This window comes from Lissotriton helveticus, chromosome 8 (assembly GCF_964261635.1).
Source record: "Lissotriton helveticus chromosome 8, aLisHel1.1, whole genome shotgun sequence".
Classification (NCBI taxonomy): Eukaryota; Metazoa; Chordata; class Amphibia; order Caudata; family Salamandridae; genus Lissotriton; species Lissotriton helveticus.
In genome coordinates this window covers 573,753,536-573,772,312 of record NC_136069.1, presented here as the reverse complement: position 1 = coordinate 573,772,312, position 18,777 = coordinate 573,753,536, and the positions used below count along the sequence as shown (strand labels likewise).

Sequence of the window (18,777 nt, the reverse complement as noted above, 5' to 3'; positions counted from 1 at the left end):
AAACTCCTACACACGTGAGCATATAGATCTATGGTAGTCACACGGGCATAGATGTCTTTGTAACCAATCACATGTCCTTGGCTTTCTTTGCCCGGACGCAGGTTCGCTGGACGCTGCAGACAGCCCTGCGGCCGAACCTAATGATTAATGCAGATGTCCGTATTTTCACAGTCAGCGCATTGTGTATGTTTAATACAGTTAATGTGCTGCATTGTTTGCCTTTCTTCACTCTCCCCATGTGTTGCTCGTATACAGGGCATGTGGTTTTGAATGCGCCTGTGGCACTGAATGCCGATGGGTCGTAGATCTGTGCATCTTAAAAAGTTAATATGCCTTGTTTAACACCCGACCGGGGCTTCCGGCCACGCCACTGACCGTGTTTCCATCACTGACATCTTTCCCTCCTGTACTCCAGGCGCCTCCGAGGGCGCGTGAAGATTGTGTGCTGTTTGCTCTGCACACCCCTTTGTAATACGTGACGTTGTTTCTACGTAGTGTGTAGACTTGCCTTTCATCTTTTCTGTCACAGACACAACGGCCCCCTGGGTACGGTTTTTGCTTGTCGGTGTCACGTGTACACTTTGCATTGACGTCTAATATTCTGCCAAGCATCCCGCTCTCGTGTGCTGTATGGTCACTGAGCTATATGACACCCCTCTGCCCCTGTATGGTCGATGCATAGGCGTATGTCCCCAGACACCCCTATGTATTCCGCTAAGTTGCATGCTCCCATTAACTAGGTGGCCATGCCTACCCATATCTGTGCTCTTGAAAGCAATCACCCCCCCTGTCCATCGCTAGTGCAAGCCCATTGGCCACTGTATGGCTCACTCCTTAGTGTTATATGGAACTGACGCCCCCACTTAATTACTTGGGCACTGCTACCAAGATGGTAATGCTTGCTACTGCTCGACGCATGACCAGAGTCCCTAATGGTGTTTATCACCTGGATGTTGCTGTGCACTATTACGCATAGTTTGGCGTAAAGTGCCTTCCAGCACGTTGGTGGTCCAAGGACTTGGCTGACTAGATTATCACACCTGTATCAGATTGACACTGATCCCATGTAAATTCCACCCGTCCATCGCCAGAGGACTGACTCTATTCCTGTCTTATTGTCCACGGATTTTCCCAACAGATTTCCAAGGCCGTCTGGGTACTTTTGAATAACTTTTAATTTAATCATTTTCCTAAAAATTACACGAATAAACGAATAGATGTTTAATAAGGTGGGCTCGAATGTCGAATGTATGTTACGCCACATGTTTCATAGGTGCACAAGTATGTTGTCCGTGCATTTCTCAGTGGAACGTAATATGCCGTTCATAATGAGCCATATACACATTGCTCCCATGCACCCAGGCCTGTTCCTGTGTGGCAGACGAAACCCACTGATAAAATGCTGGAGTTTCTATGCAGCACATATGTTCCTTCTTATGTTTTCCTGTGAATCCAGAGCCGGATTTGCCCGGACGCAAAGAAATCTGACGCCGTCGCTGCTGTGTGTGAATCAAATGAAGCCACAGGTGGGACATTTTGTGTCCAAATGACAGTGATTACACTGATTACATCAAAGCAGAGACTGTCCTCTGAACACAAACATCTCGGCTCCGCCTCCAACTATCCGGATTCACGCACAGCTTAGCTCTATCAGGCGGGTGCGAAGTTGTTAGTGCGGCTGTTGGTGTGTGGTGACAGGGCGAGAAGGGGATGGGAGGGGTGTAAATGGGTGTGAAGCAGCACCCTCAGCAAGCAAAAACGATTACAAATCAGTTTCATCTGAACCATTGGAGCCTAGTAAGAGGGCGATGCTGTCACGTGGACGTTAGCACAGCTACCCCCTTACCCACTTGCAAGCTTTGCGCCCGGGCCCAGCTCGCCCAACCCAAATGTCGTCCCTGTGTGTATCCTATGGGTTACAGAAACATTGGCAATCATATTTCCATGGGTGACCTTGTGTGCTCAAAGGGCTTTGTTCCTCAAACTTCCATGTTTGTTCTTGTATGTTGCTTGTATTTTGTCGAGTAGGTTTCAAAGGAATTTCCTGTGGGCAACGTGCCCAGTGCTCTTTGGGTTAAATGGGTCATTGAGTTTAAAGTGGCAGCTGACTTTTGCGCTAATTTCATCCCCAAATTCAAATCCGGCATGGCCAACTGAGCGGTCCAACCTTCCGGTGTCGATAAATCGGGCCCCATTAAATGTAGTAACAACAACACTTCGACGCTTAGAAATGATAAAGGTACGATATGAAAGCTGTATGAATCTACACGTTATTATTCGAAGGTGCTTCTAAAAACTCTTGTATTTTGCACATATTCTGCTCAGTTTCCATTATTCTCCTCGTGTCTTCCATATACATATCTTCTGGGCTCTTGATTCAGCTTGGTACGTTTTTGCAGAGCTCCCGCCCAAGCCCATGATCCTTTCATAGCCCACCAGCCCTGCGGCAGCGGCTCTAAGCCCGGTGCTACCGCCAGCCCCTGCGGCTGCGGAGGAGCAGCGTGAGCAGAGGTCGCCGCGGCTCTGGCGGCTCCATTAGGGATGCAGCAGCAGGCAGACTAGCTGTCAAACTCTCCACACTTGAAAGACGGCGGCTCCGACCAATCCGAGAAGACCCGGAGGCGGGCACACAATCCTCACCTGCCCTCTCACTTTTGATTGGCCGACGCGGCACAGCCGGTCACCGGCTATCCGCCGAAGACCAATGGGAAGGGAGGGAAGGCGTGACCGCGTTTCTGCTCCTGCCCTCTCTCTGGGTTTATTCAGAGTTATATCAAGAAATGCAGTTGAGAGCAGGGAGTGTGAGCGGGAGGAAGAGCATCTTGCCAGCGCGGCTCCCAGCAGTCACCGGCACCTCTATGGATTACTCTGCCGCCTCCTCTGCACCCAGGCACAAGGATGCACACCTCTTGCTCTGACAGGAAGTTGCGGACTTCGCCCGCGCACAGGGCTGGGGATTGCTTGCAGAGCTGTCTGGGGATGCACACCTCGGGATAATTAAAAAGGCACCTGTTCTCAGGATTTGCATCTTACTCCCCACATATATATTTTTTTTTTGGTGGCCTGTTTTCTACTCACCTGAGGCAACACCCGCAGTCGCCGAACTGGCAAAGCAATGTGGAGAGATTCACTAAATGGGACCACTAAATGGCATTTCGGCTCGGAGTTGGAAAGCACATTATAGTTGGAGGGAACCTTTCTGCCGTTCTCTTGCTTTTTATCTGTCTGAACCGTTTTTTTGATGTTTTTTCCAGAACTGATATCTGAAGAATCAGTTCCTGCCATATGGGCTGGGACAGACTGCTCCTCGTAGCTGCAGTTGTCTGTGCCAGGAAAAGGGCCAGTTTGTAAAGTTGAACACTTCCACGTACATGTTTACATTCCACCCGGGATACTGCTCTTTTTACTTGCATATGTGGATTCTGGGGGATGGGGGCACCGGCGACGCATGTGCGCGTTTGTCAGAGATCACCTACTAGGCTCTGCCTGCAGCCTTGTCACCAGCACTGCTCTCCCGGAACTATTCACAAGACACGAGCTTCCCACACTGCCTCTTGCAGACGAGATTAGTGTCTGGCGTAACTGGCCGCTGCCCCCCTGACAGGAGCCGGAAGCCTCTGCACCTCTTTAAATCGGCAGCTAAAAAATATCGCCCGCGCCAGATGAACCGTCCCTGCTGGTACCTGCCTGGCTCCTACACTGCAGTCCTTCCACCGAGGTAGCAGCTCAGACACGTCAGAAAGGGAGATTTACGGTAAGTGGATGCATGTTTTTGATCTGTAATGTGCAGCTTTGCGCCCATGTGAATGGCAACCGTGGGTCTCGAGCCCCCGCAAGGACTCCCCCCGTAGTATCGGCTTAAGTTGTACGTGCATGATGCGCTATCGTGGTCGGGGGTCTCGCGGCTGGGGCACCGCATGGCGGTGGCTGCATTCAACCTTGCTGCCCCGTGGTTGTAGAACCCGAGTGGCTGCAGCGCGCGCACCGGCCAGCCTCGCGCCTTCGCAGCCCGGCTTGCCAGACGACTGGGAGGCTGTGCCTTGGGGAGCACATACATCCAGTGCGTGTGTGTGTGTGTATTCGGGCGGGAGGGGGGTCACAACACGTTTTGCCGGGCAGCTGACAGTGCAGTTAGGAAGCACGCCGGTAGGCAGCTAAAAGATATTTTGTTGCAGCCATTAAACCGGAGGGGGAATGTGCGATGCAGATGAACAGTACAATGTGCAGGGGATGATTAGAGAGGGACGTGGGGAAACTACGGCTGCAGTTAATCAGGAAAGTACTTAATTTCATTGGCCGGACGTGCAGATAATCCTGATGCCTGTAGCATTAGCCTCAGATCAGTGCAGGCGATAGTTGCAGACAATGCAATGGAGAAAGTGTGTGTTGTGTGCGGCTTACATATGTTCACATTTATTTTGTGTGTGGATATATGCACACATATGCAAAACCTAACATGGGAAACTTTTTTTTTTCAAATTTGAATTGCACATTTATGCTGTGATGTATGGGCGTATATTTAATAGATAATAACACGCTGTCTGTGTACATCTTTTGACAGCCGCTGACTTCTCGACTAGACATGAGTGTTGAAAGGTCCTGCAGTCTAAGCACCCCATCGCCTGTCCTCGCCAGAGCACAATTCAGCGGGAACCTGTGAACCCTGGCACCTGTCTGAAGAAGGGACTACCCGCACCATGGATTTAAGGGATTTTTACCTGTTTGCTGCCCTCATTGCCTGCTTGAGGCTGGACTCTGCTATTGCCCAAGAGCTTATCTACACCATCCGGGAGGAGATGCCTGAAAACTTTCCCATAGGCAACATACCAAAGGATCTCAACATCTCACACATCAATGCTGCTACGGGCACCAGTGCCAGCCTGTTTTACAAGCTGGTGTCCAAGGCAGGCGATGCTCCCCTGGTGAAAGTGTCCAGCAGCACTGGGGAGATCTTCACCACCTCCACCAAGATCGACCGGGAGAAGCTTTGCCCTGGGGCTGCCTACTCCGAAGAGAACGAGTGCTTCTTTGAGCTAGAGGTTGTCATCTTGCCCAATGACTTTTTTAGGCTCATTAAAATCAAAATTATCGTGAAGGACACCAACGACAATGCACCTATGTTCCCCTCAACTGTGATTAACATCTCCATCCCTGAGAACACCCTGATCAATAGTCGCTTCCCCATCCCCTCTGCAGCTGACCCCGACACTGGAGACAATGGCGTCCAGCACTATGAACTGCTCAACGGGCAGAGTGTCTTTGGGCTGGATATTGTGGAGACCCCGGAAGGTGAGAAGTGGCCACAGCTGATTGTGCAGCAGAGCCTAGACCGGGAGCAGAAGGACACCTATGTGATGAAAATCAAGGTTCAAGATGGGGGTGACCCTCAAAAATCCAGCACAGCTATCCTGCAGGTCACAGTGAGCGATGTGAATGACAACAAGCCTGTTTTCAAGGAGAACCAGATAGAGGTGCACATTCCTGAGAACGCACCACCGGGCACCTCGGTCATCCAACTGCACGCCACCGATGCAGACATTGGCAACAATGCTGAAATCCGCTACATCTTTGGCGCCACTGTCACCCCTGCCACGCAGAAACTTTTTGCCTTGAATAGTAGCTCCGGCCTGATCACAGTGCAGCGACCTCTGGACCGAGAAGAGACTTCAGTGCACAAGGTGTCTGTGATGGCCACAGATGGCAGCTCAACACCAGCCAGAGCCACAGTGACCATCAACGTGACTGACGTGAATGACAACCCGCCCAACATAGATCTACGATACATCATCACCCCCATCAATGGCACTGTGTACCTATCTGAGAAGGATCCCATCAACACCAAGATCGCCCTGATCACAGTCTCAGACAAGGACACAGATGTGAATGGCAAAGTGATATGCTTCATTGAGAAGGAGGTGCCATTCCATCTCAAGGCTGTCTATGACAACCAGTACCTGCTGGAGACCTCTGCCCCACTGGACTATGAGGGGACCAAGGAGTTCAGCTTCAAGATTGTGGCAGCTGATACGGGCAAGCCCAGCTTGAACCATTCTGCCCTTGTTCGAGTAGAGTTGGAAGATGAGAATGATAACCCGCCGATCTTCAGCCAACCAGTCATCGAGCTCTCAGTTTCTGAAAACAACCGACGTGGCCTCTACTTGACCACCATCACAGCCACTGACGAGGACCGCGGCAAGAATGCAGAGCTGGTCTACCAGCTGGGACCCAATGCGTCCTTCTTTGAGCTTGATCGGCGCACAGGCGTGCTTACGGCATCCCGGGTACTGGACCGCGAGGAACAGGAAAGGTTCATCTTCACGGTGACTGCCCGTGATGGGGGCACCCCACCCCTGCAGAGCCAGGCTGCCGTCATTGTCACAGTTCTGGATGAAAATGACAACAGTCCCAAGTTCACCCATAACCACTTCCACTTCTTTGTGTCTGAGAATCTGCCAAAGTACAGCACGGTAGGCGTGATCACTGTCACTGACACCGATGCCGGCGATAACCGGGCTGTCACCCTGTCCCTGCTCAATGACAATGACAACTTTGTTCTGGACCCCTACTCTGGGGTCATCAAGTCCAACGTGTCCTTTGACAAGGAGCAGCAAGGCTCATACACCTTTGACGTGAGGGCTGTGGATGGTGGGCGCCCTCCACGCTCCTCAGCTGCCCGGGTCACCATCAATATTATGGATGTGAATGACAACAGCCCAGTAGTGCTTTCACCACCTTCCAACACCTCTTTCCGACTGGTACCATTATCCACCATCCCTGGCTCGGTGGTAGCTGAGGTCTTTGCAGTGGACAGCGACACGGGCATGAACGCTGAACTCAAATACAGTATTGTAAGTGGCAACCAGCGGGGCCTCTTCCGCATTGACCCGGTGACGGGCAACATCACCCTGGAGGAGAAGCCCAGTGCTGCCGACCTGGGCCTTCATCGTCTCGTGGTCAATATTAGTGACTTTGGCTACCCCAGGGCTCTACACACACTGGTCATGGTCTTCCTTTACGTGAATGAGACGGCGAGCAACGCATCTCTGATCCAGGAGATGATCCGTCGCACCCTAGAAACCCCACTGGACAGGACCATTGGTGGTGCCAGTGAGTCTTATCAGAATGAGGACTACCTTACGCTCATGATTGCCATTGTGGCTGGAGCCATGGTGGTGCTCGTGGTCATCTTTGTGACTGTGCTGCTGCGCTGCCGCCATGCCTCGCGCTTCAAGGCGGCCCAGCGCAGCAAGCAAGGTGCCGAGTGGATGTCCCCGCACCAGGAGAACAAGCAGGGCAAGAAGAAGAAGCGCCGGAAGCGCAAGGCGCCCAAGAGTTCGCTGCTCAACTTTGTCACCATCGAGGAGGCCAAGGCAGACGGGGTGGCCCGCGAGCCCATCAATGGCACTGTCAGCAGCCTCCCTGCCGAGCTGGAGGAGCAGAGCATCGGCCGCTTCGAGTGGGGCTCAGCCCCCCCCAGCAGCACCTTCAAGCCACCCGCCAGCCCGGACCTGGCCAAGCACTACAAGAGTGCCTCCCCGCAGGCCGCCTTCCACCTCAAGGCTGACAGCACACCGGCCTCGGTGAAGAAGCACCACGCCATCCAGGAACTGCCTCTGGACAACACGTTTGTGGGGGGCTGTGACACGCTCTCCAAGCGCTCTTCCACTAGCTCAGACCACTTCAGTGCCTCAGAGTGCAGCTCCCAGGGCGGCTTCAAGGCCAAGGGGCCCCTGCACAGCAGACAGGTAAACGAGCACTTTTACTGGTCTCTAAGTACTGCATACAAGTGCCCCCTCAACCAGTATTGAAGTGCCGCCACCCCTTTTCTTTGCATCCACTTTGGCTTAGTTTATATGTATATATTGGAGAAAGGAACCCCACTTTCCGCTCTTTTCTAAAGCTTTCTGGAGGATTCTGTCATAACTTCGAGTTTGTAAGAGCTGCACAGTATAAAAGTACACTATGAACAGTGAATGCAATGTACCAAAAATGATTTATGTCACAGTGTCCCGCAAAGCCCTAGGGTAAACTAAGGTGAATCTAGAAGGGATTCCAGGTAACTGAAAGCTAGCAGTATTAAGCATGCTCGTGTCAGATTTGTGCCTGCTCAGACACAGTCCAACCACACGTGCAGCCCAAACTCAGTTTGTGTTTGTGATGTAGACCAGAGCTAAGGCAGTGAAACAAGCGCGAAATGTATTGCAAACATTTATTTATTCCCATCACACAGTCAAAGATTCAGACTCAATTTGTCGTTCGAGGCCCAAGCTGGCGAGAGGAGCAGAAAGGTTGTGTCCTTACACTACCCAGTCATGCTTCACGTATACATCCAGGCAGTAAGATTTCCTGGTGCATTATTGGCGGTATTAGTGATAATGGTATTAAAGGGTGTAAGATGAACAGATAATGTATAGCACACTCACTAGGGTGGACTTAAGGTGCATGCTCTGCTTTCTTGTGCGCCTTGATAATTCAGACAGACACCCCAAACCTTTAAAATCAAACACATAACCCTGCTCCCTGCCAGTGCTTGTATAATTGAATCCCCAAAAGCAGTAGAATACGGACCGTGGCTCGCTGTTTTATTTTCCCCTTTGGTCTCTCGTCCTGGAATCACAGCCGGTACCGTTTTCATTTAATTATATCAGGCAGTTAGCTGAAAACGTATTATCCGACACACGCGCGCATGGAAAAAACACAACTTGTTCTTTCATGCCCTGCGCTTCACAGACCAGGAGCACGTGCAGGCCAGGGTCTAGATGTCTCGCTCCGCCACTAGGCCGCTCTTTTTGTTTGCGATTGGACAGTCGGCGTTACAACCTAGAAACATCACAACCAGGCCGCAGTTTATGTACATTTCAAGCCAGCAGAAGCGTAATGCACCTCTTAAGCGCCCAGCGGCCCATCGTAAGCCTCCCCATTGTGGATAACGTGTCACGGCAGATCTGCTCAGCTTCCACTGTGAAATATTACACACCAGGCGGGATTAGGTGCTATGGAACTCGTTTCTCAAATCCCGCATTAGTTATTCTTAGGTCTCCTAATTCCTCGCTAATAAAATATTTGAACTCAGCACTTCCGAGGCTGCCTGTCCCCGTGGAGGGCTGCCTGCCAAGCGCTATCCGAGGCGGCCCGCGCTGCCTCTAGATGGCGCTACAGCACTACGTCGCCGGCGCTGGCCAGGTGCCAGCCCTGCAGTACATTATTGACAAGGGGAGGGAAAAGGGAGGGCCAAGCCCGTGGCGGAGCCAAAGGAAGCTTTTATTTAGAGGAAGTGGCACTGGAGAGCCCCGAAGCCCCCCATTACAAGGCGCTCGCTCGCGCTGACTTCCCAGGCTGCCGGCAGTTTCCAGTCTTTTCACGCAGCGCTCTGCGACTCACGCCCGGCCATTCACTGTACATTTCTATTCAGCCTGCGCCCCAGGGAGGTGTGTGTAGCAAGTGATGTGAACCGGAGTGTACCCCGGGGACGCGTTTTAGCATCCTGAAACGAGGAGAAGCGCGCTGCCAAGTTATGGCATTCCCCTTCACCGAGCCCCTCCAAGCAAGCAGCTGCGAACAGTATTTAGAGCACAGGATCCCGCCTCGAGCCCGGCGGATAAGGAGGGCTGCGCGCTCGTCCATTTCATCCAAATCTTCTTATAGTTTAGTCAAAAAATACACACGCGATGGAAATGTTCACATTAATTGGGACCAGGGTCGTAGCCAGTGTGTCAAAGGGCTCTAGTTCGAGGAAGTAACAGCTTGGACTGTGAAATACAGTTGTAAGCAGGCGTCTGAGCCCCGGTGCCACTGCACCTGCTGCACCAAGGGAAGAAACGTCCCGATTGGGACATGTTTTAGAGCTGAAAGGCTAAACTGCCCCTCACTCCCAGCACGGCCACTCTCCCTTGTTATTCTTCTTACGTACTGCTTATTTGTATTTTTTGACATATATCCCCCTGGCCTGCCTCTGACCCGCTGCCGGGCGTTTGTCGAGTTTGGAGACCGGACGGGTCCTGGGAGTGTTATTTCCGTGCTTTCATTTCCAACGGCAGCTCCGTTCCCTCACCCGGCGCGGCAGAGCCTTATCTGCCATGCTTTATTGACAGCACTTTCATTGTGACTGCGGGCTTTACAGTAAGCTGTTTATTGCTGTTCTCCAACTCGGCTGACAGCAATTGGGGAATTAATTTTCTTGCCCCTGGTGTGCTTTCTTGGGTATAAACAACAGATGTTAGAGATATGAAAAGGGTGACCCATTTAAATGCGTCTGCTGCTCTAAAGCATCGTCTTAATCACGCAGGGCGCTGTAGCCCGACTCGAGGCAGAAGAGACATATCACGTCTTTAATGTACACTCTAAAGCTTTTTAAAGACGTGGCAGCGTCCTCTACAGCTGGGCCTGTATTATATCGCTATGCCACGCTTTCCTATGCAAGGCCTTTTCTGCGCAAACACTTTACAGCCCTGTCTTAAGTGAGATTTTTGTAGACTTTAGTCTGGCCGCACATGCTGTACGTGTACAGTAGCATGGCCAGGATTGGCAAACACGCATGTTGCCTCGTTGTCTGATACGTGTGTATCCTTCCGAACCAAGCGGGGCCCTTGTACCGTGGAGCTGTGCATGGTCCTGAAATCTACCGCTGCTCACAGCGAGTGAACTCGCACCAAGTAAGTCGAAGAAAATAGTGCAGCACAACGCCTAGACATCTTTCCAGGACAGGCCTCGCTGCAAATGGCCACTTAACAAGCAGGTTAACAATGTGAAACATTCTCAGTACCATGTGTGCAGCAGGTGCAGCGGCACCGGAGCCGGACAGTGAGTGAGCTTCCAACTAGTTATAGCTGTTTATTGCACTTTCCAGCGAGGTAGGGGCCTAGTTTCCTTGCTAGTAGTCGGACCCATGGTGCACGTTTGCCCTAATGTGTAACACAATGGCGACACATGTCTTACAGATGTGCCACTTAGTAAAAACGTGCTCACTCACACTTCAAAAGGAAGTCTACAGAAGCTAGGGAAACACTGATATACTTGTTGAACTGTTTCTTTGGGGCAGGCCATATAGTCAGTGTTTTTAGTAACCCAGTTTTATTACGAAATTGGCTGCCCAGGCGTCTGCTCTCAAGGGATACATGTCACCTCCACAAACACCATTACATGTATATTATAGTACACTCCAGTGCTTTTGAGCCCGTTATATAGGATTCGAGGATATTCCGTTAAGGAGAGGGTGATTAACTAGTGGTGCCAATAAGTCAAATGGCGAATCAAAGTGCCCTGTAAGTTGAGAACTCTACCAGCCTTGAATGAAGTTCACGTTTTGCTGAACACTCGCTGATCTACTAAATGCAATTTTGTAAATTCATTTTTTAGCTCGATGGCAATCAATAATAGCCTCAAAAAGCCCAAAACAACCTGTTACAAACAATGAGTATACTTAAACTCACACAACAGAGAAGTGCTAATACAAAGGACAGACAATAAGTCCTACTTCTAAGACAAAGAGGGTCCATATAACATTACATCTAGGCCCACATAGACACAGTGTTTGTTTGATCTTTTAACACCTTAAGGGGTTGTGTTTTGCACAAACAATGAGTACACAGAAGACAAGTATCTGTTTCAAGGCAAACATATCATTCTATCTATCTATCTATCTATCTATCTATCTATCTATCTATCTATCTATCTATCTATCTATCTATCTATCTATCTATCTATCTGTCTGTCTATCCCACGCACACGCAAATAATCTACCTAAAATGAACTTAGTGTCGTTTTGCAAAGTATGTTGAAGCCCTCCAACGCCACCCAATCAAGGATGTCTAAAATCCTTTCTTGCAGCATCTACTCATTCACCAGATTTACAATAGGCCTCAGAAGCTTAACACTCCTTCAGATAGGGCTTGTTCTTTTGCTGCCTTTACAAGTTTAAAGCATGTGAACTTTGCTAATCTAAGAAGCAGATAAGTTATATGAACACATTCACAACTTCCTTAAATGTAGTCGAAATGTGGCGAGTCCCAACTCCAGACCTCTACTCTGGTTTAAAAATATAGCTCGAATCCTCTGAACGTGTACAAACCCAGACAAGCTCAGTGTTGAAGCCCCAATTATACTTTCTCTCTTGACAAGCAATCTTAAATTTTGTGCATTTTTGGACTTGTAGTCGTGATTTTTATATTCTTGACGTTTGTGATTCGCGAAAGGGATGGAATCTTACAGTGACCAGCGGCACTATGTAACTTCTAATTGCCTAATGGTGCATGGGTGAGGTAGCAACATTAAATGGCATTTAAAAAAGTATAAGAGATAGGAAGTGAAAACATCCATTCTGATCAAAGGAGGTACATATGCCTACATTTGGCTGGTGTCTTGCTTTCTTACTCTGTTCTTTTAAGTGTCTTTATAGTTTCTTGATACATGGCACCTGTGTAGCGTCGGATCACTCACAAAAGTCCAGTCCATATTCAAAACAGTGTCACAGAAATACACGGCACGTGTCCTGCCTTCTCCAAGACATGCACTCAAATGACTGACTTTGGTACTGCTATAGGCATCAGCTGTTGCAGTTTATTGTCCCTGTGAGCAGTCTGCCTGTTTTTAAAGGCACAGCCACCCCCTCATCTCTGCTTGCGTGACTGGGCAGTAGCAAGCCTGTCAACACTTGCCAATAAAAAGCCAAATGAATGATGTCAAGCTAAAAAGTGAACCACATCCCCCACATGGACAGTTGTTATTAGGGATTTGAAAGACACCTGCCCTAGGGCTCAGCACTTAAAGAAAAGGGGCCCGCCCTTTTCTATGTATGCACTATAATCACAAAGTTAATATGGAAAAGGCGCAGACTGATTGACAACACATTCCCAGCTATGCACAGCTGCACACGTTGGCCCTTTCAAGCAGAAGGAAATGCTATGTGTTAAATATGTCAACGCCAAGGGAGCGAGCGCTCCCTGCGCGTTCTTTCAACAGGCAGAGGGTGGCAGTTTTATGAGGGAAGCAGATGCCTTTATTTATAAACTCATCATTTGCTGCTTGTTGACATCACAATGAATAAGCATGGCATGGACTAAAAATGTCTGTTGTTGCGCATTCTAGGCACCTTTTCCACGTGGAACACACGCGACAAAGTGAATAATAGCCACCTGCAACCTAAAGTGCAATATATATATATATATATATATATATATATATATATATATATATATTATTACTGATCAGGGCACTTCTCTTTTCGAAGACTTTACATATGATGCCCTTACTTATCAAGACTATAGTTTCTTTTAATTCAGACTGTGAATTGTAAACCTTATCTAATACTTTTCTGTCCACTATCATCTTTGGACTAGGACACTAGTGGCATTTGCGGTGTGTTAAATGCTTACTCTGTGGTCATGTTATCAAAGTGTGTGAGTTCATGGAATGTCTCTTGAAACAATGCAGGTCAGTGAGAGTTGGTTATTATCCAACCAATATGCAAATATTATCATCTGGGATATATTATATGTACGTTTCCATCATATTTTCAGTGTGGATATCCTCAAAACCTGATTGGATTTATCTGCATTTGTGAGTCTGTGAGCTCATTTGAAACGGTGAAGGGGAGGACCCCACACATAATTGTGCAAGGTTCTCTGGTGAGAAGAAAAACTCCCCAATAGATTCATATAGGGGTGCTTAGTCTAAAGTCTTTTAGGGAATTGTAAGACAATGAAAAGTGGATGTAGATGTGTGCCAAGATGGCTGCCTGCTTCCTCCCACATGATGGTTAGACAATCTGCTGGTATTATATACATTGTAGCTGATGTTATTTTACATGATAATGAGAATTAAACTATTTTCAATTGAAACTCAGTTTTTTTAATCAAGTGCATAGCTGCTGGTTCCAGCTGGTGATAGCCTCTCACTCACTTGACTGGAGGTGACAGTGTCGCAGCACTTCAGAAATCACCATAACCCTTGTTCACGTGAAATTAGATCTTTCAAGTTGCCCATGTGATTTCCCACAGTCTATATAATGGAACTGGAGAGAGACTAGAGGGGTTTCCTATGAATAATGGTTATCCAGTTTTTTTTTTCTTCTGGAGTTTTAAGTGACCCGAAGGTATCAAGTTTCAGAGCACTTTACATGAGCATAGTTGCGTTACACAAGCACACATTCATTTTGTTAGGCACGGGGAGATTAAGTGATTTGACCGGAATCACAAGATGTTTAGCGTCATTGCCCAGACTTGAACACGGGTCCCCAGATTTGAGATCAATCGCCCTATCTGTTAGACCACATCTTCTCCCCACATTGAGTTGTATTCTATGTGTTGGCTGATGCCATTCAGTAGCTGGTGTATAGTGTGTTCAATATATACCTTTGTCACTAATTGTGGTGAAAATGTCGAATTCTCACAGAAACAGCTTTGCAGTTGTGAAATTTCTGATTCATGCAAATGAGTTGCACGCATACTAAATAAACGTGTTTTATATTTCAACATGCTAATGTCTCCAGACTCCTAACATTCCCTACCCTTTGCGTGTTTTCGGAGTTCAGTTAACTTTCACATCATGTTCCTTGGATGGCAAAATAAAATTCTCCCTCCAGGAAATGTTGGGATACGCACGCTAACAGCGTAAACAAATATCAGTTTATTAATGGATATTTGATTGGATTTAGTGTCATGTCTGGAGCTATTCAATGTGTTGAACATTACTGTTCTATTATTTTAATGTGGTCTCTTCATTCGGGTGCCAGAGTTACTTAGTTGCATTGCTTATTTTGAGCCTGTGTTGTCCTTTGCTCAGCACCAGCACTTCTTTATAAACACCAGCACTTTTTTCTGAAAGCATACCACATTGTGGCACTCAAGGTCCATTTGTTTTAGTGCATCATGTGTGTTTAGCTATTCAGTGTATTAAAAATGAGAACACTTGCACTTAAAAACCTTCCCGACAGCTACAGGTGACCTCCAATAGTGCAAAATGTCACACTTGTTTAAAATGATGGTTAGTTGGTAGTTCCGGAACTGCCATTCCCCAGGAGTGGCGGGAGCTTTAGGTAATGTTGGCAGCAGTGGAACACCTTGAACCTTGGCACTTATTCTCAGTAGGAAGCTTAAGTGCTTAGAACAAGAATTCCCACACCCTACTGCCAAGAGAACATCTATTTCTCAAATAAAAAAATACAACTAGGCCATTCTTATTGAGGTTCCACATCCAAAGACAGCTGGACAAAACCCATACCTATCTATATGTCTAAATTGTCTTCCTATACTGCGCCATCAGTTATATACATGATTTCTAACTCTTCTCTTTAAGCTGTATGATGCTGGGTCCTTCTTTGGGTGTTATTGCACACAACTTCACCCTGGCCGAAAAAACTATTCGTTCCTGTACATATTCTTGTCCAAAGAGTTTTGAGAGACTTACAGATTTTGCAGACACTGAGAAATAATTATTGTGATGTTAATAGTTGAGATGTTCAGTTAACTGTTGTTGCTCATAAGGGAGTGAATGTTCTCACTCTACAATTATAGCAAACAATCATATTGTTGGTTGAGCCTCATCTGGCTCAACCAACAGAAACTCTTGACACTTCCAAAGCACACTCACAGCAATGACCTCTCCATGATGTGCACTTAGAACAGCCTAGCGTGCACATAGGGGGAAGGAATTGTAAATCCAGAAGTAGCAGAGCATCAAGACCCCTCTGGGGTACATGTAATCCAAGTGCGGATTGACCAAGCAATTTTCTTTGACATGCTCTTAGTTACAGCAGCTTAAACCTTCATTAGAGAGCTTGAGGTTTGCCTAATTTAAACATCAAAAACATACAAGGAGAAAAACTGAAGCACATGATTCCAGACTGGAGATATTTAGTAAGTGTCCGACACGACAAAAAAGATGGCCTAGCAAAAAATAAGACTGGATTCAAGGTAGGAAGCTGTGCTTAATTTGAGCCAGTGGTTTCCGGTGCTCAGCACCGGCATTCAATTTCCAACACTGGCATTTATGACAGCTTGCCACATGGTGGCGCTGTTTGTTTTATTTAGAGGTGAGCACAACAAGAGTTGTTTATTGATTCAATATACATTAAAAAGGAATATTACTTGCCACCGAGCCCCTCATAGCGTTGGGGGCCTGGAATAGTCTGAATTGCCACACTTCATGTGATTTTAGTAAGTGTGTTTGTACTGGCACCAGCAGTGCTGACTGGGCCCCAGCACTTACGCTTTTTACAAATTATGCACTGGTAGGATTTGATAGACAAAGCATGTGAAACGCTTCTTCTGTGTCATGGAAATGTATATTTTGCTTTTGAAAAATTAAACTCCGATTTATGATTTTGTTTCTGAAAGAAAATGTTGAGTTGCCCGCCACAACTTGGTGGCATTCAGCCCCAGCGAATGCACTATTGGCAAAGAACTTCCAGCCAGGTGGTTGTGATCTCCAAATGTGATGGGCGGTGCTCTTTGTGGATGCTGGCAGTGAGGGCCTGATCTGACCTGGAAGGCTGGTGGAACATGTCAGCCTCAAAATGAGGACCTAAACCTTTTATTACAATAAACCTTTGGTGTTGATTCCACCATACAGATCCACCTAGTGCAATGATGTATGGTATATTTTCCACAGCTTTGGCCTTTGAGCCTTATTTTATGATGTATGAGTAGACCATTTGTTCAACTGATATGCTCATTCGGTGTCAAGTTTATGAACTGCCCCCATAGTACACAGTTTCTGGTCCTAGTACTTCCATATCAACATGCCCATTGTCAAATTTAACAACCAACTCTTTGCAGCAAAGCAAATGATTGCCCTAACCAGAGTAGCACAAGAAGAAATATTTTAGGAGATGTGTTTGGTCCTGCTTATCCTTAGATCACTATCTGGACACTTGGTAAACAAATCTTAGGATTTAGTGTGATATTGGCTTTTCCTTGGCCAAACAGGTTTGTAGCATCACTATGATGCTGTTGCCCTGACTACTGAAGAGTATTTTTACTTTGGTGTAAGGCACACACACCTTTGGCTGTGCTCGTGTTGCAGAACAACTACTTAAATAGTTAAATAATGTATTCTTAATTACCTGTATGTCTGTTACCAGAGACTGCAACTTCATAGTGCTGTGGAATATTTAAACCCACAACTGAGATGAGGAAAACACATGTCTGCCTCTTTACTCATTGCAGTCTCTCTCATTCAAAGATACATTAGCCTTTAATTGTGCATAGTTAGTTACGTTGTCAATATGCAGGAGATTATGGAGACATTTCAGCATCATGTCCATGCACAGAACCTTCAGAATCTTCAACCTTCCTCTTTGTCATCCAAAGTGTGGAAAATGGCCTGCAACAGATCCTTTTGGGACAGACATTACGATAATTGAAACCAGGTCCTTCTGACCACCGACGTCCTAGATGACCATTTGGTCTCCTGAAGAATTCCAAAGACCTGTACGTTTCCACAAAAATACACTAATGTTAGCTATATTGTCAATGTCATTTGCCACTGCCAGCAAGCCACATTTGGCATTTAAATATTTTAGTGTGTTGCAAAAAAGCACACAGTCCTACAACACAAGACAGCTAAGCACAGCAAAACAAAGCATAGTGCAGCAGAACAGTCACAAATAATAGTGCTTACATACTAAATAAGACATACCGTGTAACAACAGAAGTTAAAGGGCGATTCCTCATGAGAGGTTAAAATGAAGACAAGGCAGTACTAAGGAGGGACTAACAAGCCAGTTAACGAATCAGATGCCAGGATTTACAAAGGACAAAGACACAAGCCAATGAAAAATATGGGTGGACAGTGGGCGGAGCTTCAACCCAATACTCAAATACAGCATGCCTCGCAGAGCAGCACATGTGCTGCCCAGGCTCATCTTACAAACAAGGCTTGCTGAAAAGGTGAATGGATGAGTTTAGTCTTGCAAGATCCACTTTTCATTTAACATTTTATGCTATTCGGGCTTCCACACCTTTTCCAGCAGCCAGGTAATTACATATGTTGAAGATTGGGAACATAAGCAGTACCAGCTTAAAGAGAAATTGCATCCCCTGTAATTACAACATGACTTTGGAGGATGAAGATCATTTTCAGATAGCCACACCACAAATACCTGAGACCTCTTTATTATCATATGATCCACCTTAGACCAACCTTCTCATTCGATCACCGTATGCTTTTATATTGTGAACAATCTATGAAATACACATTCACTGTGTGTCAAACAGTGTGTAGTAAACACTCTTGATACTGATTACTATGCACTCTACCACCACATGTCAACAGCAATGCTAAGCAGAGACCAGTGTAGAAGGACAAGAAGGTGTTTTGAGGCAATGTCAGAAACAGTGCCTTTTCTCTCACACCCTTACCGTAGAAGTTGCTAGTGCTGGTGATGTGAATTTTGTACCAACTGCTTGCCACTAAAGTTGTAGTAGGTTGTAGGCATTTCACTAAGGGAGAGGTGTGGCGCCGCGGCCAGGGCGACTGACGCTGGAATCTGGGGATCACTGTTTGATTCCCTTCGCCGGCAGTAGATTAGCCCAGCACCATGTGACTCTGGGCAATAGCTTGTTCAATCTTCGAGATGGCCCCCAGCGCCTAGAGACCCTTACGGGTGATTGTTTGCACTTTACAAATGTGGATTATTACTAACACTATAACTAGTCTGTGTCCCTGGGAACTAATGAAAACAGCAGATTTTCATTCTTCCTAAATTGCATATTTATTGATGTGTTAATTTAGGGTTATTTGTGGAAGTGCAGCATACACTCCACAACCATCTCTTGGCGC

General features: G+C 47.1%; 1 protein-coding gene across 1 annotated transcript in view; it reads left to right on the top strand.

Annotated features, from left to right (window-relative positions):
* The first annotated feature begins 2,809 nt into the window (after positions 1 to 2,809).
* Positions 2,810 to 18,777, top strand: part of PCDH9 (protocadherin 9) — a 412,010-nt gene continuing 396,042 nt past the window's right edge. Inside the window, exons 1-2 of the mRNA XM_078656039.1 lie at positions 2,810 to 3,754; positions 4,562 to 7,745. Coding sequence (XP_078512165.1) covers positions 4,698 to 7,745 — 3,048 coding nt within the window. The 5' untranslated portion in view covers positions 2,810 to 3,754; positions 4,562 to 4,697. The remainder of the gene's footprint in view (positions 3,755 to 4,561; positions 7,746 to 18,777) is intronic.